This window comes from Sturnus vulgaris, chromosome 5 (genome assembly GCF_052056855.1).
Source record: "Sturnus vulgaris isolate bStuVul1 chromosome 5, bStuVul1.hap1, whole genome shotgun sequence".
NCBI lineage: Eukaryota > Metazoa > Chordata > Aves > Passeriformes > Sturnidae > Sturnus > Sturnus vulgaris.
In genome coordinates, this window is record NC_142247.1 from 16,206,028 (window position 1) to 16,230,248 (window position 24,221).

Below are 24,221 nucleotides of genomic sequence, written 5' to 3' on the forward strand. Positions count from 1 at the left end.
GGAAAATATTTCCCTATGTCATATATGGAGACCAGTTTGGAGAAGACAATCAGTGGAGTATTACTTACTAAACTCTAGTTTGTCAGTGACCCTGACCTGGAGTTGTACATGGGCCACTGGCTTAATAGCTGCCAAAGGACCTGCTCTCAGTGAATGTACCTTATCTGGATTGGAAGCTGTTGCACTTCTCACTCTGAAAATTAGTGGCAACAAGATCTGTATTTTACTTACATGTCTCATTTACTTAAATGCATTTATTCCACATTTTCATTATCTTCTCTCTCTTTTTTTCTGTGATGATCAGTGACTGATTGTTCTCCATTTGCTGTGTACCAATCCTGAGTCTATATATAGTTTAGCTGTCCTTTTTCAGAACTCAAAAGTACTTAAACTCTCTTTGCATGGGATTCACTTCCCATCTCTTCTTATTCTTATAACCTTTCTCTGTGCATTTTAGGTTCCACAGTGTCTGTTTGAAACACTGAACAAGAGAGAGGGGAGCTGCCACAACTGCCTACAGTGCTCAAAGTTTATATTCTTAAGTTTGTTCTGTGGCATAATATTTTTTTTTCTTAATCAGTTGTAACTGTTTGCCTGTTGAATATTTATTGAGCACTGAGCTGACATTTTCAGAGAGCTGGCCACAGTGATTCCCAAGAATTCTTCCCTGAGCTATAGCTAATGTAGACTACTAATGTGTATGCATAGTTAGGGTTATGTTTTTCTGTTTACATTTCTTTGCGTTTGCTGATATTAAATTTCTTCCACTATTTTACCAACCAGTGACTTGCTGTCATAGACTCGCCTGCAGTATTTTGTACATATGACTATTCTGAATAATTCTGTATAGACTGAACACTTCTCTGCTTATTTGTCCACATCAGTTCTGCACACATTCCTTATTGCTTATCTCTGCTGGTGTGGCAGGGTTCATGACACGAATTGATGACTGACAAGAAGATGGCAGTTGCGTGTTCTGTTTTGTGGCAGGGAACTTTTATGGAAGGTGAGTAAAATGTTTTGCTGAAAAAGATGCTGGTAGTGTGATAATATATGTACCTCGTCAGGTGAATAGAGAATCTAAAGGTTGTTGTTGTTAGAAGTCATGGGTAGTTATGGTTCAGGTCACTGCTATGTGAGAAGTCTGATAACATTTGCAGTTGCAGATGTTGTGCTGAGATTGACCAAAATTTTCAACTCTTCTGGGAGCATTTTAGCCAGTGTATCTGTTCAGGAGTATTCTGAATCCTTCTTTAGGTTCTATTGACTCTGTTGAACAGACTACTGTTGCCTGACAGCAGAGGTACAGATAATATCTTGTGTACAGACATGCACAGCATAGAGACCTTTGGGATCTGAAGTGCAACTGAAGTGTCTGCTTTGTGAAGCATCAGCTGTAGTGTTTTGGCTGTAATTCTGTTACATTTGTTTTTTGAACAAATTTTCATTCCACTTTATTTCAAGAGGGATGTATTGTCTCTCATGGCATTAAATACTTAGGTTTTGTTTTGGTGAGAAACAGGGTTACAGCAATCCTGATTCAATACTAACAAACCAATAATGGCAGGTTCAACTGGGGAGTTGATATTTGTCAGTTGTATGCACATCACTGGTGAGATGCTAACACATAAAGGATAAGAACCATAAGTCTAGAGAGATTTCTTTTCTTTTTCTTTATATTGCCATTTTTCTGATTTTTACAGAATGCTAGTCATCTAAAAATATAGCAAGTTGAATGCAAAAAAAGAAGTTAAAAAATCATGGCTCTGGTGTGTGGAAAACTGCTGCTTTTTTTTTTGTTTGTTTGTTTTGTTTTGTTTTGTTTTTTTATTTATTTTTTATTTTTTTATTATTATTTATTTAAATATCCAAGGCTACAGTGACAGGTGTATAATTTCTGTTTTTAATGGGAAAGATATTAGAACTGTGAGTGAAACATCATTCATTGTTTGAAAGTCTGTCTTTTCTAGAAACAGACCGCCAGTGAAGTATTTAACTGATCTTTATATACCTGGACAATGCCAAATATATGGCTTCTTTGGAAACCCCAAAATGGAAGAAGTTGGGCCTTACATACCTGAACTTTTAATCTGAAAGAGGTTGTCTGTGGTTTTGTACCATTTTCTGCTCATCAGCATTCAGCGACATTGCAGGATAGAGGAAAAGTACAGAAGCATACGGAAAAGATAAAAGGAGACTGGGAGCAGAAAAGATAAATGACTTTGCCGTCAGTGCAGTATAATGAAAATCAAATCAGTGCTTGGCAACATACAATTGCCCAGTATGGCTAACCCCAGACAGTGTTTTAAATAAAGTACATTCCTTTTGTATTTTATTCTTGTATTTATATAAAGAAAAATTACTTGTTATTAGTTGATTGCAGGGGAAATAGATGTCCTGATTCTGTAAAATCCTAAGAATGAGTGTGACTTACATGTTTAGTTACTGGCTTTGCCACTAGTGGAATTTTGTTGTTGCCAAGGTAAAGCCTCTTTCAGGCACTATTGTATTTTTTGGGCAGGATATAAAAAGGATTCTGCATACATGATTCATTCATCTTAGAAGTGTAAAGGAATTATTTGTTTAATAATGAATACAAAAGATATCTAGGAGTTAATGAGCTGCTAGGTTCTGTTTTAATGTGCTTACCATTGCTTGCAATCCTTGCTGGCCTGGCTGGATAGGATTGTGCAGTGTGGCTCCTTTCTGTAGACTCTGTGTTGCTGAGCTCCATCTTCCACCATCTCTGTCAACACTGTTGATGATGATGACTGGAGGAGGTGATTCCCAGTGGGGCTAGCTAACCAGGCTAGGTTTTATACCTTTGTGTTGGTACTTTCTTCTTGAATCCTTGACCTAGTGGTGATGTCTAAATAACCTTAGTCTGTAACTTTCTGTACTCACAACAGTCTGTAACTGTTATCTCCCTCCAGGCTTCCTTTCAATTCTCTTTCAGTAGTTATACATCTAGGCAATGCCAGAGACAGAGACAGACCTGGGCATGCAGGCAGCTGCACCTTTGGGTGGTGAAAGCAGAGCTACCACTGAGGGTTACAGACTGTAGTGGTGGAATCTACAGACCAAGTTACACTGCAATTGAAAATAGTAGTAAAAAAAAATTTGCAAACTTACAAATTTAATTTTATCAAAAGAAACAATAAAAGTGCATTTTCTGTTTTATTTCCAAATAAAATGTTTCAAGTTATTATGCATTAGCACAGTGCTGTACTGTTTGTGGTAAACCCACACTGGAAACAGAATTAGTTTTGGAATATGCCTACACTGGAATCAAAACACAAAAAGGAATCCACAACAACTCTGAAAGACTTCTGCAGCCTTGCATTTTGTTCCCGATTGGGTCTGACAATGTATTTTTAATGAAGTCTTGAACATCTGCAAACTGTTTGCAAGCTGGAATTTTCTTCTTGAAAATTCAGCTGACTGTAGATTCGCAGACTCTGTAATCATGGATGCTGTGTCTCCACAGTACCTATTTGCAGTATAGTAATATAATAATCATAATAATAGCAATAATGAAATCCCTTCCCTCCCAGTTAAAATTCAACATTCTGGATAGCATTTCATACTAGTATAATGTGCTATTGGCTGTTTATGATGACTCAAAATTACTGCAAATGGCCTCTAAACACCTTGTACAGCTGAAAATACATTTGTTTTCTGGGTTGTTCTTCTCCAGCTTCTTCATGTCAGTAAATGAATCTCGGAATCCACAAGTATACAGGAAACTACTGAACCAGAGCTCTTTTTCTTTTCAGTTTAGATTATAATATACAAACCTATTGGTAACTCTGGTTTTGTGTCCACAGAATCATATTAATTTGCTGCTAACTCTTATCACAGGAGTTAAAATGAGTCAGAAATGTTCACAAGGTGTTCTTTTTAATCCATTCCATTACTTTCTAAATATTTGTGTTGATACTGATTGTTCTAAGTCTTTGACTATGTTCATATGAATGCAGTGCAATGTACAACTAGGAAAGCTGCTGTTATAAAAACTAGCAGGGCTAGGTAATGTATCCACTAAGGTCAGGTCTAGAAATACCACTAATTTAATTGGAGAGACTGTATAATTGTGATCATGCTGTGTAATGTGGGACTAAATGCAGTGCAGATCAACTCTTAAAACATTGCAGCATTCAATGTAGACACTTAAATTTGTATTTGCTTTCTCATCAGTTTTCTTCTGAAGCTGCAGGACCAAAATATCAGGAAGTACTGTTACATTTTTTTTCTTACTGTGCTTACTGGCTTTCTTACATGAGCAACCTTGTAAATGGATCTATTTCCATAATTTCCAAGCCTTCAGTGACCTAGAATTGGGAGTTTGTTCCAAAATATCTGCACTTTCTTGAGTGTGATGAAGATGCTTTGGTTTTTATGAGCTCAGAGGCCACCACCTATTAAACTGTTTTTCTTTCTTTTTTTTTTTTTTTTCATAACATTCATAGAGCTTTCAGGATGCCTATTGCTCAAGAGTGTGAAAAGCCCTTAGCATGAATGACAGTGAAAATCAACATTCAAACGAGAGTCATTTCTCAGAGTTTTGAGTGTGCTTTGCAGACTGTGCATCAGTGAAACTTGGCTCAGAAAAGATCATTGGAGTGGCCTTGGCTGCTGCTTAAGAGTCTGGATTACAGTGTCCAGATACAGAAAATAACGGAGAGGAATGTAGAGGACAATGGCTGTTCAGCTGACTTACAGCTATTGCACAGCTCATACTTGACCTCATTCCTGTGTTGGTGTAAAATGAATGAAGTTCATGTGCTCTTTTTAGAGAGAGATGAGTAATTCTCAGTGGAGTACACTGCAAGTACAAGCATGAGGATCCCTTAATGGGATCTAGAATGGAAAGTGGGATAGCACTGTGAGCAGAGCATCGTGTCCCAGGTCATTTGCTGTGTTGCAAGTCAAGATTCATTAGCTCAGACACAGCTCTGCCTCTGCCATGCACGTGTCTCTGCGTGGTGCTGGATTGTAATGCACAATGATGCTGGTGTGCCTGCCAGCTCCTCTGTGCCATGCTCTGCTGTTGAGAGGAGCTCTCCTTACAAGCAAGGTCACTTGAAGTTGCTGAAGTTGCTCTCATCTCTGTATGTCTTCTCCTTCAATAGCTTACCATATTATGAGCTCACCACCGACAGGCCTGCAGTGATCTTGTGGTTAGTTTAGGTTTCTTTTTTTTGGTGAGTGAATTAGACCCTTTCATTTTGTTAGGGTGAAAAAAAACAGAGGTGAAGTTTTCTAATAACTGTTTGACATAATCCATGACTACTGACCTTTCTTATTTTTTTTATGAGCAAGCTGGGCAATGGTAAAATGCAGTAAAAATCAGGAGACCTGTATGGATTTGTAAGCATAATGCACGGAGGTATGGAGTACAGCAGCTGAAGTTGGCTGTCTCATAGCTTTAATCCCTTGGGTTGGGTTAATGAGATTGACTGGTCCTTGAACCAGGGAACATTTTAAGCTTTGGCCTTAAGAATGAGTCAGTCAGCACTGTGAGCATGCAATCCAGCAGCAATACTTCTCCCTGGGATTTCTTTATTATTCCCTCATCTTTTCTTTTTCCCCCTTGCTCTACCTAATAGAAAATGGCAGCTTTGAATGCTCTCATGGGAAGAGTACAGTAGGTATTTTAGAGGCAGTAGCCTCTATTTGAGGGCTTTAGGCAAAACTGGCAGCAGAACATTAGTCAATGATATTTATACAAATGTTTTTCATAGAAGTGTCTGGTGGCAGTTTCCTTCACTTCATAGACTGATCTGAAGACTCTCAAATTTTTATTAACCTAGCTCCTCTAGTCTACTTTTGTTCTTAAATAGTCTTTTCACATCCACGTGGCATTAGTGATAGTTTGTTTCTGATGGGAATAAAATTTTCAGGCTCGGGGATTCCAGTGGAATATATTAATATTACACAAACTGTGGAACAGGTCTTGTCTTTCATTGTCCTGCCAACAACACTCAAACACTAGAAACTTTGGGCAAAAGGGCTATTTGACATGCTGTTCTGCTGTGTTAAACTTAGAGGAACCTTTCTTGCAAGGTCCTGTTTTATCCTTTCCGGTGCTTTTATGCTGTGAAAACTTCTGAAAAATTTTGCATTTTTTGGTGTCTACTTGCTAAAGTGCACAAATGTTGTTCTGCCCATGCACTGTTGATATTGCTGCAGTAATTGTTCTTAGTGATTGTTAATCTGCAGATCCTCCAGTTGTAGACACAGTTTGTGCTGTGGGTAGAGACAAGACAAGAGCAAATAAAGGCTGCCATTTTAAAGGTTTACCTTGCAGTGTGCAGTCAGGGTATGTCTCATGAGAGGGGATGTTATCTTAGACTCTAAGAAAGTGCTAAAAAGAGAGACTAATGAAGCTGTTATATTGACTTGAATGCCAGCTGGAAGCTAAGCAAGGGAATAGCTTTCTTCATCAGTTAGAAAGAAGAGAAGGAAGGACTGTTCGAACAACTGATCTGTACCACTGTCAGCAAAGAAACATATCTGTGCAGTCCATTTTATTATGGTAGGAGCTGAAGTAATGATGGTATTAAATATTTCTTTTTTATTCCTATTTCCCTAATTGACATGCTATTTAAGAGTTAAACCTTTAGTGCAGGTTCAGTTTTGCCTGCTGTATGATCACTGTGCTTGATATTAGGTGTCAGAAAATTTTCTCTGCTTTCCATTTTCCCATAATCCATTGGACCATGTTGTTGCTTTGTGGTAGTTAGCTTCCTGGGAAAGGAATTGCTTTGACTTTTTTGTAAGAAAGGGTTTCCTCTAATAATTGATCCTGTCTTAAACACTCTATTTTAATCTAATGCTAACCAGTGCATTGATATGAATGAGGAGGTCAACTCCCAGAATTTTTTTTTTTGTTTTAGGAAACTTATGGTAGTCATCCAAGCCTAGTTTAACCTCAGCTGCTCAGCTGACTGGCTGTCTGTTTGGATGTAAACCAGAGTAGTGTTTGAGCTGTGACTGATGAGAAAGCATTAGCAAATTGACTTTTTCCATAGGCGTACAGAGGACATTGCTGATTAGCTCACATCTTCCTGACAGGAAATATGTCCTGAGTAGTGCAAGTTTTAAGGTGAGGAAAGTAATTTGAATGATAAAATGTGCAAAAATATTTTTCATAATCATCTTAGCATTTCATATATTGGAGGAGATTTGATTAACTACCCTGCAGTTTAACATTTTATACTATTTTAATTTAAACAATTCACATGTTACATTAATGTGTCTTTAGTAGACTAAAACCTAAATACTTCAGAGTCATCACACTTACTTGCTTAAGTTTGTATGTGTCAGAGTATTTAAATTTCTCAGCTTCTTCTGTCTTAAGGTGCAAAATCTTCAGTTTTTGGTATTTCTCTTATTTGGTACTTATCTTGAAGTTTTTTTCCTCTTTTCGTTTTCATGTTTTTACACCAAGATTGGTGTTCTCAGAGGGGGATTGAAGTCCTTCCAGTTGGAGATGTTAATCATAGATAAATACCTCTCTCCTAATTTACCCATGGTTTTATCAGGGGCTAGTTGAGCAAAAGTGAATATTATTAGTGCATTTAGCTTTTTTGTTTTATTTTTACACTGTTCTGTCTATTTGGAGATTTAAAAAAAAAGATTTGAAACATGAGTTGAGAGTGAGAACCAGAGCTCCTAATGAAGCTTTTTAGTGGATTTTAGTGTGTGTTCATAAAAAAATTTGATTTCTTGATTCCCTATTTCATGGTTTATGGTTTTTGTTTTCATTGGCCTAATTGCTTGCCCCTTTGCTTCCTTTAGCATGAAGGAGCTCTTACTGTTAATATAGTTGTTGATCTTATTGGTGTAACCTGTTTTTGGTTGTGTTATGGCTTTTGTACCAGTCAGAGCACAAAATTTCCCATGTGCATATTTTTCTTCCTTCTAACGGCTGGGTACAATTTTTCACAAAATCTCCAGCTCAGTCCAGCACAGTGCAGACTTGTCTACAAAGTACTGTGTTTCCTCAATGCCAACAAGTTCTAAAGGATACTTTAGTTTGGCACCTTATAGCTCTAATCTGTTTACCTTGCAAACAGTTTTTCTATTAAGTTTACATGTAGCTCACAAGATACTTTGCTGTGTTCCTGTTGCTTATTGCTGCTGTTATAAAGTGATGCATTGAGTAAATGATCTTGAATTCATACCTGAGCTGTGCTTTTGCTTTGCTTTTCTTGTGATTTTATTTTGTCAGTGGTTCCCTTTATTTACCACAGCTTGTTTTTTTTCCCCTAATACTGATTAAAATTACTGCAAACATATGATGAATAGGGTGAAATGTATATCTACCAGACTTGGGTTCCCAGTGTGGTTATGCAGAATTTATGAAACAGGAGAGTACTGACATGCCCTTGCATTCATCTTTGGTTTGTCATGTAGAGTCTGTCTCTACGTCCTCCCAGCTTTTTTCGTTATGTTCTGGACAGATACATCACTTTACTTAGTAGCTGCTTTGTAGGGGACCACTATGCTGACATCTCTTAAAGTAATTACTTTTAAATGAATTAGAAAATAACCTCTGTCTTTAAACAAACCTGAATAAGTCTCAGCATGGTAGCCACTTGACAAAAGGTGTTATGGGAGTGGGATGGTTACTCTTAGATATGAAGTTAATGTGGGGAATTTGAGTGTTCAGGATGCTTCTGAGTTAGGCTATTTCAGGGATAGTTTCCAGTTTGTAATGAAGTTTAGGTTGGTTTTTGAAAAATGTGTTGTGACTGAGGAACCTAAGAAAAGGATTTTTTTTTTTGTTTATTTGTGAAGGAAAGGTGGTGTTTTTCAGAAAATGTATTTTGGGAGTAGTAATTTATTGATTTATGACGAAAAGATGATTCATCAGTTTGGGGAAGGGATATTCAAGTTCTGTTTCTGGCTCTTTTTTAGACTGTCTTCCTGGCATTATCTCATTTTTTTGTAACTTTCATTTATAAGATGAAGATGATAACAGTTCATTTCCCCCATGTTTTGCCTGTTACTCTTTAGGCAGAAAGACTGACAATAACAAACATCTCTTACTTCTATTTATGTAGTTGACTAAGCACAGGGGGATTGTGCTGTCATATTGACAGTCTCTAGGCAATGCCAAAATATAAGCAGTTAAGGTGTTTTCGTATTATAATTTCAAATGGAATTACTCTAAGGTAACATATGTGTAGTTATGACAAAGCAGTCTCTAGCCAGGTGAAATTGGGCATGCTATAGGGCTGCTGAACATTGTGGGCCACTTGTTAACACGTTGATTAAACTTGTTTACTTCTTAAACTCTTGTTTTTTAAACCAAGAGTAAGTGAAATATTATTTATGGATGATGTGTGATATGAATGCTTTGATTATAAAATGGGGAATAAATAGTACTTGAAATAAGAAAATTCAATCCAATCCTAGGCCAACCTAGGAAATCAAAATTGTTTTCTCATGGTGTTTCTAGCACTGAACTCATGGTGGCCAGTGAGGAAACTGGGCTACCTGGACATACCCACCTGGCATAGTTAGCTGGCTCATCTGGCTGGCAGGTGGCTGTGAGAGGAGAAGAACTCCACTGCTGATGTAATAGAAGAATTGGGCCCAAATGACTGAGTGTGTGGTGGTGAGATTGGGGCAGTCTTAGTTGGCTGAAATGGCTATGAAATGGTGTCTGTAATTACATTTGTTCTACATTAGTTGTTAACATGTTCACTTTCTGTCCCTGAGCCATTTCAACAAGATGATAGAGATTCTAAGTGCTCTAAATTAATCTTAATGGCACTGTGGTCAGTGACATAGCCAGTATTTTATTGTATGCCAGCTGAGCACTGGTTGGATTTATATGTGAGTGCAGCTCATTAACTTTCCAAAGTATTTTATGATCTCAAGTTAGAAATTGCAGCATGTCTGCATGACAGTTTTGCCTCCTGGTAGAATATATTGTTGCACCTTTGGCTGGAGCAGTTGCATTTGTTTTGGTTCAGATGAGGAATTGATGAGGCACCTAGATGCTTGTCCCATGCATCCATATTTATTTGAAAATAAAATTTCAAACCACAAAACTATTCCCCCTCTTTCACAACTCTGAAAATACCTGGCAATCTTTGCATAATATTCCTCATTTGCCTACTGTCACCTAGAACTCCAGAAGTTTTGCTCACTTCTTTTACCTTCAGGATCATGCTACAAGTTTTTGTCCAGGAATATAAATTATTTCTGATCAATGCTTCTTTCCCTTGCCCTGCAACAATGTTCAGGCCCCCCAGTGCTTGCATTGAGTTTCCTGAGACGTCTCTCTACTACTGTAATTCCCTCTGACCATTTCTTTCATATACACTTTACTTTTTAGTGATGGCTTCTCTTGTTTTAACTGATCTATTACGAGTCTCAAATGAAGATTCCAGGACAATGTTTGCTTACTATAAAAAACAGTCCCATCCAATCTCTAGCAAAGGTGTTTCCTAAGAAAGTATCAGGTCATTGAATGCTCATTGGTTTCAGCTAACTCTAAGAAAATTCTTCAAATTCTTAAACATGTTTTGTTTTATTTATATTCAAAAAAGGCTCAGTGCAGTGCTGTGCGTGACTGCTCAGTTTGGAGTAAAATCATCTTTTAAAGGTGAGCTGTTACTTCAGTATTCAGTAAGCACATTTCATTATCATGCAGTCTTTTGTGAGTATTGCCCATGATGAATAATGAATAGGAGATTGAAATAAGGCATTCTTCTGTAATTTCTTCCCATTATCACATCTAACTATGTTCACTACAGCAGAATTGATATTTCAATATAGCTACCTCTCTCTCTCTCCTTTACTTATCAATGTTGTGAAATTTATTGCATTTGCACCATGCAGAAATTGTGCAGGTATTTGCACATGTGAAACAATTCATACAGATTCTTAGTGGAACCTGCCTGTAGCTTATTGTTTGTGTGCATAGTGAACTGCTACTTATTTTGAATTTATCACATTAAAAACCCATTTGAGATGCGATGCCTTGCAGAAGTGATCCAGGGAGTTCACAGCCAAGGCTGTTGGATCCAGACATGTCTGCTATATTAAATGTGTGATGTGACCACATCTTTATCTCTGTAATGATAGTAAAAACAGTACCTGTGCCTAAAATAGTCGGTGAGTAAAATAATGATAAAATATTTCAGATTATCAAGTAAATTGAAGCATTTAAGTACAGAGGCAATGCATGTGTTTTTTTAGCTGAGAGTGTCACTGCTGAAGTCACTGTAGATGAAATAAAGAGCAAAACACTATTTAGTCCCCCTTTATAAAATTTCTGTTCTGCTAAAATGTTAGGGCCTTCTGTAATTATAACATGTAAAGGTATGTTTGAGGTTGAACACATATGTAAAATTCAACTAATGCATAAGCCCTTTCTGAACTGAGATTTTAAAATCATTATAAGATCCCAGATGTTCCAGTGCTGAGCAGAGCCTGTGGGTATAGGCACACAGAGGAGACTGGAGATTGTCTGGAGAGGCCTCCCAAGATCAGTGCTTTATGTGGAGTCTGCTGGCTTTGAGGAAGGGATTAAAGAACAGACATTATTCCCAGGATGGCTTTGCTGACACCAGTTGATGAGCAGTAACATCTGTTTCATAATGGGAAAGCACTCCAAGCTGCTTTAAAACACCTGACAAAGTTACTTTTAATTCTATGTGAAGTAAGTGGGAGGGATAACTATCTTTAATTGTGAAGTGGATTCCTGTGTTGATACAAGGTTACCTAATCCATGCTTGCCTGAGAAAACAAGATTTATGGTTGTCATCAGACCTGCTCAATTTCCATACCCTCATTTGCCCTATCTATTCAGACTTAAGTACATGCAGCAAAATTGATCAAAGACAGGAGAAAGGAGAAGGGGACATCTAGGCATTAGCAAAACAGGTATATACCAGCCTTGCAACATTAGCCATGTTTACTTGGAGAGATGCTGTAATAGTGGAAAGCTAAATGAGAACGAGAGGCTCAAGTCTCTTTTGGTTCCACACACCTGTGGTGTGTCAGCATTCAGGGCTGGGAAAAGGCTCTTCATGAATGTGGATACCTTTGGGAGTGGTTTTGTGTGGTGAGATGGTTGGCACTATCTGTGATATCAGATGGTGTCATCCAAGGGTTAGGATTATATATGCCTCTTCTCCCCTTGTCAGCCTCAAAGCTGACCTTGTTGTACCTGATTCTGTGACAGAGATGCAGCAATGGTTACCACTGTGTAAATCCTGCTTCAGGCTGTTTTCAAGATTGAGAGAGCTATTTTCTTTACAGCACATGAGATAGAAACATGATATCCAGTCCTGCTTCTCATGATCTGAACTATCAGTGGCCATGACCAAAAGCATAGTCCTTTATTTAAAGATTTTTTTTTCTTTTTTTCTTGCTGTGCAACTGACTAAGGAGAACTGCTCAAGTGGTGATCTCAAAACACGGACTGTACACATGGCAGATTGGTGAAGGTTGTTGGTATGAGTGTCCCTAGCCCAGAGGCTGGACCAGTCATGTTTCAGAAAGCCCCTGTAGTTAACAGGAGTCATTCAGCTGAAGTCAGCGGATGTTATTTTAGGCCTTTAGAGCCTTTCCTTGCTAAAATAGAGGTCCACTTTATTTCCTTGAAGCAGGATTTTTGAGCTGTGATTCCCCACAGGGTATAGGGGAAGACAGTGATGGCAATTGGAGTGGTGTTAAGAGATGGAAAAGACGGCTACAAATTTAAAGAAAAGATACCTTGCAGAATGAGTACTGACTATTATAGAGGATTATTGTGATCAGTAAACTTTACTATAACAATAAATAAGAGAATAGAAATGTCTTGATATGATGCTTCCCTAAAAACATAACACCATTGCAAGAACAAAGGTTTCAGAGGGTCTACACACATGAAATAGGTGACATAAAGAACAATGTCTTTAAAAGCAGGCTTCAAATGTAGAAGTGTATATTTAATTCTAAAGTAAGAGGTGGACTCTGGTGTATGGCATGCTTCAGGCATGCAGACTTCTTACTGTAACATCCTGATTTCTGCCTGGTTGTCAAGTTCCTTAATTCCTTGGGAAAGCAGGTTGGCAGTCTTGGTGGCAAAAGTTTTTTAGTATCTTCTAGTGCCAGAGGAGGAACATTGTGCACTTCTCTCTGGTCTTTATATTTAGTGAATTCCTGTAGAGGAGAAGGCTGGACCACAGGCTTTTTGCAATTATACACAGGTAAAGAATGGATTTTTTCTTTTATTGCTGTGATCAAAATACTGAGTGCATTCCGTATTCTTCCTACCTGCAGAACTGCAAAAACCCTTTGGTTCAACCCAAAGTATTTCACATAATGTGAAAAAATTACTGCAGGTTTTTCCTTAACTTTCTTCATCCGTTTAATTGTCCTTTCCTTTTCACTTATATTTTATTTTAATGCAAAAAAAAAAAAGTAGTGGTTGTAAAATTTCAAAATAGAATGGTTTACTGCTTTTGAATCTGTTCCTTTTTTATGTGGTGAAATTATCAGTACAATGGTACTGATATTTGGTACAATGGAAACAAATTTGGAGAATATACTATTCTCATACTACTCTAGAAATTAAGGTGTGTGTTGCTGTCTAGAGTTGTACTTGTCAGAATTTTACTCATTGTGCCTTGTACATAGTTACTAATTCACATTTTTTGAAAGTGCTCTGAAGTAATAAGACAAGAAAAGCTCTCTTCTCTTTTCAAGTGCTAGCTTTCTTTTTGATCTGTAATTCTTACCTGCTGTAGATAGGAAGATTTTCTCATGCTCTGTAATTAATAACCTGACTTCAGTTAGATGAGATTTGTTTTAAGTATATTGCACATTTCTCAGCATATATCATGACTCTCTGTGGGAAACAGTTCTTATTTTACAACCACATTTGCCTGTTCTGGCAACCTGCTATTACAAATATTTTTAAAATTTCTTTGACTTATTTTATGTAGCAAATGCTGAAATACTAAGACAGACTAGAGAAAATATTGCAATATTTGCAAATTGTTTGTAAAAGTATGCTGTTTTATACAGCAAATACTTTTGGCTAACTATAGAGGAATAGGCTGTTGATCATTTACACCAAATACATGGAATTTACCATGTAAGTTTCAGGAATATTTTAGTATTTTTTTCTGATAATGCTGCTAAAATAATTCTAAGAACTTCACTAAGGTTAATGATTTTGGGTTTTTTTTTTTAGAAATATCTGAGTGTGGCTGAGTATTGTGTTTATTTAAAGTTCTTATGAAACTACTCAGGGCCTCTGGAAGGCAAACAAGGGGAAACAACTAACAGTTTTGCCCCTTTAGAAAAGAAGGAGAAAATATATATTGCAGAGATTTCATTTAGAATGTCTAATAAATTTCAGAGTTATTAACAAGTATCTAGTTAAGGTCTGGGTTGTAGGGCTGCAGGTGCAAACCTACTTGCTCAAACTTGTGGTAAAAAGGAGACAGCTTGCTTCCATTTGAGGGAGAAATGAGAGGGCTGGATTTTTCTTCTTCGTAGTCAGAACTCCTGTTGAAAAATGGGTAGTGGTTGCAAATGTGGATGCAAAGGAGCTAAGAAAACCCCTCAGAATTTAGGCGAGCTGTGTGAACTTTCTTGTATTTGTAGGTATTATTACAGTGTCATTACAAATATGATTCCTCATAACGTTTATTTGATATTTTTCACTGAGGTACACAGGGAGCTATACTGCAACAGAACACCAGCAGTGTGCTGTTAATATACCTGTTGTCCAAATAGAACCTACCTTATCAATTCCCAGATGTGGAAGGTGCTTGGTGCAGGTTGTTAAGTGGTCACAAGGATGAATGCCTGCTTTGAATTCCCTCCCTGCCTCTAACACCAGAGTTGCTGTGGGATGCCAAGTAAATCACATAAACTGACAGAGTCTCATTTAGTCATTAATCATGTATTACTGATTTCATGCTCAAACTGAGGCACCTGTGGCCAAAACTTCTATAAAGTGTTCACCACTGCAGTAAGATGGGAATGTAACGGGAACAGTGCTTTAAGCATGTGTAATAAAACTGTTAAATAGTCTTGACATTGAGAGGTGTCAAGATAGGCACCCAAAATTACTCTTAGTCTCTCTTTGGTTTCTACTTTCTTACATGAAAATAATAGTCTAACCTAATCTTGCAAAGATTATGAAGAAGAGCATTAATAATATTTGCAGGGCGGTAGGTGCCATTGCAGTGAGTGATGAATTAGGCACTTATGCAAGAAACCTGTTTGTCTTTTGTAGAAGAACATATACTGCTTTTAGTTATATATTTAGGCCTGACCCTGCAGAAAGTTTTGTTTTCTTCTCTTATTTAAATTACTGTAAAAACAAATTCTTAGTACAGTGGTCAAACAGCCTGGGGGAAAGTATATAATAATTGGGCATTATTCTTCAGTCCAGTGCAGTTTTAAAGTAACATTACCTACCTGCCTTTTGAAATGAGAGTAGTAAACAAACAAATTATTCTAAACAAATCTCATGTCTTAATCATCATTCTATTTTATTTATTTAAGTTCCTCTTTGGAGCAGAATATACTTTTGACTGAGAGTCTTCTTATAAACTAAGGAAATAATAGAGTCCCCATTTAATGGATTTGGAAGTAAGATGTGGTCAAAATAACCCAATACACATTAAAGAAACATTAGTGTGTGCTGGTTAGAGGCTTCAGTTTCAAATTTGTATATGCCAGCCTTTAGACTGAACTCTGGACCAAACTCTTCACATTGTGAATGGCACCTCAGAATGTGTCATCCAAAGCAGCTAGCCAGGTGGGCAATGTCACAGACCCTGTGGTAGCCCTCTGCTAACCAAGAGGGAATTTCTGAGGCCAGGATAGGTCTGTAATGTCTAAGGTTCTCCATACATTTCATGCTCAGTGGTTGCTGGGTGAAAAGCAGAAGACCCAGTGTTTGAAGATGGCTGACTGCTTTGACAATATCTGTTGTCTCAAAGCCCCTGAGAGACCTGGGCGAAGGCATGGGTAGTTTCTGAACTGTGTTCCAGCTTAGGGGTGACCTTGCTGTGAGCCATGGAGGCCTGGCAGTCCAGATCTGTTCTGGGCAGGCAGGGAGCCACACAGGGAAACTTTACGGGCAAAATAAAACTGCATTCAGCTTTGGGCAGAAGACAAATGAGAGTTTGCAGCATTGCAGTTTTTGTACCTTGGCTCCATCTCAGACACCATTAAATACCTTTCTATGCCAGGAGACATTAATTGTGATGCAATAAGTTGAACCTTGATTTTTCTTCTGTCTGCCTATTATTTTCTTCCCTTCTGTTATCCTCTTTCTCATTATGGACAGATTTGGCCACTGTCAAATTGAATGATTTTTTTTTGCATACTTGGTTGACTGACTCTTTTTTTTCTCTAATTTGCTGATACAGTCAACTGTGCCAGTAAAGCAATTATGCAAAATTGTGTATAAAGGTTTAATGATACAAAACAGTGTTCATTACAAATCTAATTGTGATTCTTAACATCCTTCCATAAACTCTGTGGTTAATACGTATTTTGTTAAAACTTATATTTAGTTTAGTAGAGAAGGGAACATTTAATGTACATGTCACTGTTAACTTTGAAAGGAAGCAATAAAATAGCGATTTGGAGGAGTTCAGATAATGATCTATGTGCTGTCAGGTATGATTATAAGAAGTCTGTTTTATTACTTATCATGTTACACTGTTACCTGTTTTACATTATGGATGATAACTATGTATGGTTGATTGTGCATCGACTCTAATACAACACAAAGATTAAATACAAAGATGGACATTGTAATGAAGCAAATAATGTGTCTCCATACTGAAACCCAAGAGATAGTGGGTTAAAAGAGAATTGACAGGTACACTGTACTTAGGCTTGATATCTGATTTCCACTTGGATAACTGAACTGGTTCAGGAAAAGAGCAGTAAAGCAATACTTGGTAATACTTTCACTGAAGCCAAAAATCCCATTGGCTTTTCTTAATCCAGAATAGAGCATTTAGAAACATTCCAAAGCTGATGTTTCTCCTTCATGTTTTCATTGATATTTTCTGATTTCTGCTCTACTTCTTTCCTCAGAACCTTGGCTGTGATTTAATCCTGCCACAGAAAGTACTGGAGAGTCAGATATTATTATTAGGATTGACATTTAGTAGAGTCTCATTTACATCAGGTCATTATGTACTGCAGGGAGAGACCTTCTGCCACGGTCACTAGAGACAGAGCACACGCTACTTCCATCAGGCAGGGTATGAGGAGGGAGAACGAAAAGTGGTTCTCCTTTCTGTCCCCTTCTTGGTTAGCAGTTCTAGGCTCTGTGTCATCTTTGCATGAAGGAAGCACTACAGACTGTAAGGACAGGGAAGAGGCAATAACCCAGCAGTGCTTTCTGCTACCTCCCTAATCAGGGTCACACTTGGATGCTGAATTATGAAGGTGAGTTCTGTTCTCTTGGTTCACTCCAGGTATTGAAATGTGTGAGCTGTGTTACACTGAACAGAGCAGTCTGTGGCTTATATAAACAGCTTTAATTTACTGCTTTCTGAAAACAGAGGCCTGAAGCAGTCTTGGAGGTTTCAGGAATGTTAATTGTTTGTGTACACAAATGAGCTTAGAAATGGTCGTTTTTGCAGTCTTCCCATAGCTCATTGAGGGTAACGGTGTCACTGCTGGAGAAAAGAAAAGAGAACGATTTTTTTTTTCTTCACAGTCTACTAATATTTTCAGGGCTTGATATAATGCGCCTTTAACAAACCATGAACTTCTCTCCTACTGAGTCACTGCATCCTGCCTACATTCAGTGTAGGCAGAGAACCATTATACTAATCCACTCTTCCATCATATCTCTAGCAAACACATGTATTTTCTTCAAATGTTTATTTTGATACAAGTAGTGCAAGTTTTTTATTTGGCAACACAAATAAGTAGGAGATTGTGACTTCTGAACTTTGTAAATTTAATTGTGGTAATTCTGGTTTTCAGCTATGATATGATTTGACAAATGTATGACAATCATATTTGGCTTTAAGGGTATAATTCTGTCACCTCATAGCAACCTTAGAGTAATTCATTCACTTCTGCAGGTAGGGTAGGTTTAAGAAGCAGATGCTGAAATTGGACTTTTGCTTTGTTTTTTAACAGGTACGTTTATATGCAAGGCCTGATGCAATCCGAAGAGGATCAGGGGACTATGCTCTAAATATTACAAGGAGACTCATTGAGTTTTATGAAGATTATTTTAAAGTGCCCTATTCCCTGCCAAAATTAGGTAAGATTTCCCAAAGAATGTGAAGTTAACCCAAGAATGAGAGATTAAGTCAGCTATTTTAAAGGAATGTAATGTATTTGATTTCAAGTTAAATGTTTGGGTTAGGAGGATCAATAAGTAAGAAATTTTTCCTTGTGGAGGAAGGGGAACCAAACTATGCTTTCTCTAGCTTGGAACTGAAAGGAGCAGGAAGCAGTCCGTATTTACATTTGTTAGACAGTGGGTAGAGAACCTGAGACCTTTCACTGATGGCTGGATTTTTCTTTATTTTTTTGATGTTGTCTGTTTTAGTCCTTACTCCTTTGAGATAGCCACTGGAAGATGTTTGTTCGGTAATGCTTGTACCTTGGTGTCTCAGCCTTAAATGGGGAACAGAAGTGAACATATTTGTGGAAACTGGCAACCTGTAGCAGTGCAAGACTGTGGGCTTGTTTTTCTTTTTTGTTTTTCTGGCTCATATAGCTTATTAATGATGATTAGTAGACAAGCTTATTGTCTTGTTGTTTTTTGAAAAAAATGTTGTGAATTTATTTTACTGTGACATAAATGTAAACCCCATAAATTTATATTATTTTTTAAAAATAGTTTCTTCTCATCCTCTCTTTCCCCACAATCAGCTTGTCTCCTACTCATTTAAATACTCTCCACAGTGTTATTATGCCCTCCCTCCTTTGGAGCATGTTTGATAAAGATTCAGAAAAGCCTATTGCTCAGCAGCAGGAAGAGAGCATGCGTTTGATCAGAAGTGTTAGAGTTGGAACCACAGGTGATCATCCCAGGAAGTCAGAGTTTATTTCATTAAATCCCTTGCCTGCTGAGTAGGTTTATTGGACTTACAGCTAATGGTGTAGGAGATAGATAATGTAATTGATGTTTCTAGATGAGGGTATTGCATGATTATTTTTGTAAGTATGTTGTGGCATTTATTTCTTGGTGTCTTTTAGTAGCAGGTTATAGGCAGTGTTGTCCTAGAGAAATATGCAGATGGGTAAAACAAGCATAAGGCATATTTAAGTATACACAAACTTCTTGTGTATACTTTCATGTATGTCTTCAAGTGTGTTAATAATGTTTTGTAAAGGAAGTTCTAGGCTTACAGGGGCGAGAAAAAGAATCAAGAACTTGTTGAATAGAAAAGATGAACATAGCATGGTTTCGGTTGAAAGGGATCTTAAAGATCATCTAAATATCCAAACATCATGACTTCAGGTGGTTTATTGAGAATGCCAGCTGGCAGCAGTGCTAGTAACTGTATCTGCGTCAGAGTAGCTTTTAAAATTGTAACATATGGTCTTTAAACCCAACATGCTATATCCATTGTCATTGTGCTGTGGCATATCTTTTAAAAATATCTCGTTGCAAGTGAATATATTCCAGTTTGGATCATTTTGGAGCAGAATGGGAGGAATAGTCACAAGTGAAACTGTATTTTTTCATCAAATACTTGCAGTAAAATTGTTAATAGGAAATACTGTGTGAAGACTTCAGCCATTCAGTAGTGGTACTATGAAAATAATTACTATAGAGAATAATTTTTCATAATATAGTAAGGTTGAGTTTATTTAATTTATATATGGGAAGAAAATTTTCTAAACTCAGTGATGTAAATATTTTTTTTTAATTATTTGCATATTAATATAGGTATATTTGTTCCAGTTCCTCCAAACACTGATTGCTATGTTTAAGCATGTGTTGGTGTCTTAAACCTGAAAGAATGCCGAATTTTTATTTTTAACTTGAAAAAAAAATTCAAAGGTTAGAAGGTTAGGGACAGTAGTCTGATGGGTGAATGGACTAAAAATGATAATACTGTAATCTGTCTATGATAAGGATTTTGCAGTAGTATTGAAAAATTTCCTAAATGAAAAGACAAAAGAGCATTAGTGACAGCAATGGAAAAAGCGTGTGCATCAGGTAAATGTGTTGATACTGAAAATTCACTTGGGCTCTCCAAAAGCTTAGGACTCATCTGATTTACTGCTGTCAGCACTGCAAAGGATTGAGTACTTTATTAACGTTTTAAGAAAAATGAGCATATTTTCTTCGGTGGGGCATTTCAGAAGTTTTTAATTTCACTTCTAAATGTGAAAGTGGGAGTGAAAAATGAAGAATGTACTTTGGAAAGCTTTTTAATGTCAACAGTTTTATAGAAAATGTTCTGTTTCAAGCATAGATTTTTTTTAAAAAAATTGTTTCATGTACTTTGCAGTTCTAACAAAAAGAAACTTAACCGAATGTAATTATTTTGGTTGAAAGCACAATTTATGTTTACAAAATAATTTTGTTGAAATACTGACCAGTTAACTATGGAGGTGCTGTACCAGTTATTGACTGAGACATTTTTACTGTCAGTGGTGTCTGTGAGGCTGTCTGTCTGTGTTAGAATTGGAGCTACAGCCCTGCCACCCTTGGCAAAGCACTTAACCATCTAGGTGGTCATCCATTTGAACTCTCCATATGGTAGAAATATCTGAGGACGTTTAGGCTCTTTAGATGTGTTGCTGTATCAGAAAGATCTGTGTTCATTTGTTCACTTCTGAGTCATTGAGGTCCATTTCCAAGGCATTTGGAACTAGTTCTCCTGACTTGAGTTTGTAATGCATCAGCCAGTGTTCCCTACAGGAACCAGTTCCTCCTGTTGCTCTTGACCACCTGACTGGTGGTGACCAGGCTTTCTTCCTGTGCTTACATGCACTCAGATGGATGTGGCTAAGATTTTTTTACATCTTATATGGTCTCTACTGCCTTCTGAATGCTCTGGAGAAGTAGATTTATTTTCCAATTGATGTGAATTGTGGTAATGAATGTGAATTCGGAATTTCTCTAAGTAGAATTAACAATTTCCACAGAAGTTCTACTTGACATGCAGGTATCTGCTTCTTTTTCCTACATCATACTCTGAACTGGAAAGTGCTTGTGAAAGGGTTCAAGCCAATAATTTTTATATGAGTTTCATTCATGAAAAATCATGTCTTTTAAAAAGACCTAAATTTTTCCAGGACTATAACACTGTCATTGTAAACGTTAGTTAAAGTGATGGGTAGATAAACGATTGAATTCTATTTAATCTAAAAAGATATGCAGAAGGGTTTTTAATTATATTCTTATGGCTAGTGAATACAAAATATTTCTGTATTTATATCACATAGTTATTTTTAATCTTGTTTGCACTGCACAAAAAACTGCTTTATATGCATAGAGCTTTTTCTTATGAGGGTCTTTGAGACCGGAAGTCTTGAATTTTTCCCCCTAAAGCCCTGACCAGTTGCTGTTTTGAAGTGCAAAAGCTTAGAAATTTAAAAAGAAAAAAAAAAACAACCCAAAAAGACAGAAAAAACCCCACCATCTTAAAAGAGAGGCTTCAAAGGTCGGAGTAAAAGTCACACTATGGAGAATAAAAAAGGTAATCAAGCCCTCTTGCCACGTGGACAGCTGTGATTCTTCAGTTGTAAATGGTTTGAGGTGGAAGGGCTGACTGGCTTTTCCAACCAAGACTCCACTGCATGTGGGGTCCTGTGAAAGCGGAGTAGAGTGACAGAATCTCCTCCCTCACCCTGCTGGTCACACTGCTTTTAATACAGCCCCAGGTGGGCTCATGTCCAGCCTCTCCTCCACCAACACCCCTAAGTGAAATATATTTTTAGACTTCCTAAAAGTCCTTTTCTGTAGATTTGCTGTATAGTGAACTTTGGAATTTCATCTGATATATTTTATGTGGTTATTGTTTGGTGGGTTTTTTTTTCCTTTCCAGGTATGGTTGGGGTACTAATTACCTGCTTAATAAAAAAATTTTATGGTTTTATTTTCATTATGCTGCATAAAACACTTTGAAGTTGTGAATGCAAAATCTCAGAAAATGGTTTTCCAAGGGATTTAGTGAACATGCTGCACAATGGAAGACAAGATTGGACCATTAACATTTGCTCGTGGAGTATTTTTGGAGGATTCAGTTTCTAAAGCGTCTCACTGAAGAATTTAAATTCTTTCTTATGATGTAAAAAATAGCTCAGCCATTAGAATGAGAACAGGGGAATGTTCCCGTTTGATTTTTAAAAGAAACTTACGTACCACTGTTCAATTCCCTGATGGTTGACAGCGAGTATTTTGGTGACAGAGAACTGCTACTGCCTAGTGTGGAGTGAGTTGTTGCAGACTCAGAGAAAAAAAGTGTTGAGATGCTGTTGTTATGTTAGCCAGGTGACTTGCTGTGAGCACCAGTGATTAACTGTTCATTTTGATTTAAGTGCTTTACTATTAGCTTGACTCTTGGACATGCTCCTAACCTATTCCTTGCAATGCTGCCTTCTGCCCTGCTTGATCTTCCATCATCTCCATCAGCAGTTCTTGTGCTAGTGCTTTCTTCCCCTTCCTTTGTCCTTCCTCCTGTCTCTGCTGCTCCTTGTAGGGTGAACCTCCATGTTGTTACCTGCATTCTCTGCTTAAGTTATGCTAAAAGTTTCACAATTCTACCCTCATGCTTTCTCTCTAGCAAAGTGAGGCTTCCTGCCACCTGTCCATCTCTGAACTGAAATTACTGTATAACACCAAGCAAGATAGCTTTTTTCTTTTTTTTTTTTTTTTTTCCCTCTGGCTATAAAATTAAATCATTAATTAACTTCTGGAATGGGGAAGGTTGGGGGAGCAGTCACTAAGACCTTGACTGATACACCTAAACATTATTAACTGGTACTGTTAAATGTTATGAGATATCGTGAGAACTCTTAGATAATGTCCTGCTGGGTTTCAGATGAGATTCTGTTGGGCCATGGCTGCCCATACCTGACATGCTGCCCATACCTCACATGGATTTATTGTTTTTTAATAGCTTTGAACATCTCAGTTGGGGCTGTCACACATGTTTAGGCAGCAGTGTTGAAGCCTGCTGTTTTCTTTGTTGATACAGATAATTCCTACACAGAGAAACTGTGTCACTTCTTCCCTTTGGGGTGTGGGGTATGGTTTTTGCATGGGAGGGCTTTTATTTTATATATATATATATATATTTTATTTTTGTTTTTAAATTGTTTTTGGGTACATTTATAAGCTATGAGCACTTCAAAACAGAAACTGGTCAGGACACCAGGGGGAAAAATTCCAGTTTCAGCCATAGGGACAAGCAATGTATTTTCTTATTTTCTCAGAACAATGCTTTGATATCAGTTCCTTAGGAAAGAACTGAATTACTAAACTGAAAGAAACCACATAGGAAATCAATCCATAGTATAATGTTAACAAAGAAGGGAAAAAAATAGTCGTCAGTTAGGACTTACTCATACTATATTGCTCTAAACTATTTCAAATGATAAACCAATTATTTCCATTAGTGAATTTAATATGGTTCACGGTGAGCATTTGAACAGGTCTTGGAAGTTTGTTAAGGAGTTCTCTGTTACATTAGCGTGGCAGGGCTGATATTGTTTGCAGGAGATGGGAAAAGTTATGTATAGGAATAAAGGAGCCTTATATAGAATAAAGATGAATGGGCCCTGGTGGAAATAATCCCCTTCGGAATGGAATGTTTTCTTTTTGTTATGTTGTGATTTCCCTTCCCTCTTAACTGTGACATGAATAGAATCCATACCTCTCAGATAAGGAAAGTGTTCAGACAGGTGTATTATTAGCAGTAGCAATTCAGTCAGCCCATAATAAAAACAAGGTGACCAAGTCTAACAGTGTCCCCACTGGCTGCTTGGCTAAATCAGCTTGGCTCTTCAATGAGTAATTTAAAAAGAATGAAAAAAAGAAGAAAAAAACCACCTAGGAGTGACGCTGTTATGAAAGGGTAATAGGATGTGAGATTGTAGGAGATTCCCTGGAAATGTCGGGGCTGTTTTTGAGCCAGGAGAATCCTTCATCTGAATGTAAATAGATCTTTCCCAAGCTGCTCTTCAGTATGTCATTTGAGCAGTTAGTACCAGTGTAGAAGTGGGTGCACTGAATTTCAGCAGTG

At 37.3% G+C, this 24,221-nt stretch overlaps 1 protein-coding gene across 1 annotated transcript in view; it reads left to right on the forward strand.

Moving 5' to 3' along the window:
• TRHDE (thyrotropin releasing hormone degrading enzyme) overlaps window positions 1-24,221 on the forward strand; it is a 202,099-nt gene that overhangs the window by 19,122 nt on the left and 158,756 nt on the right. Inside the window, exon 3 of the mRNA XM_014879363.2 lies at window positions 18,145-18,271. Within this exon, the coding sequence (XP_014734849.2) occupies window positions 18,145-18,271 (127 nt within the window). The remainder of the gene's footprint in view (window positions 1-18,144; window positions 18,272-24,221) is intronic.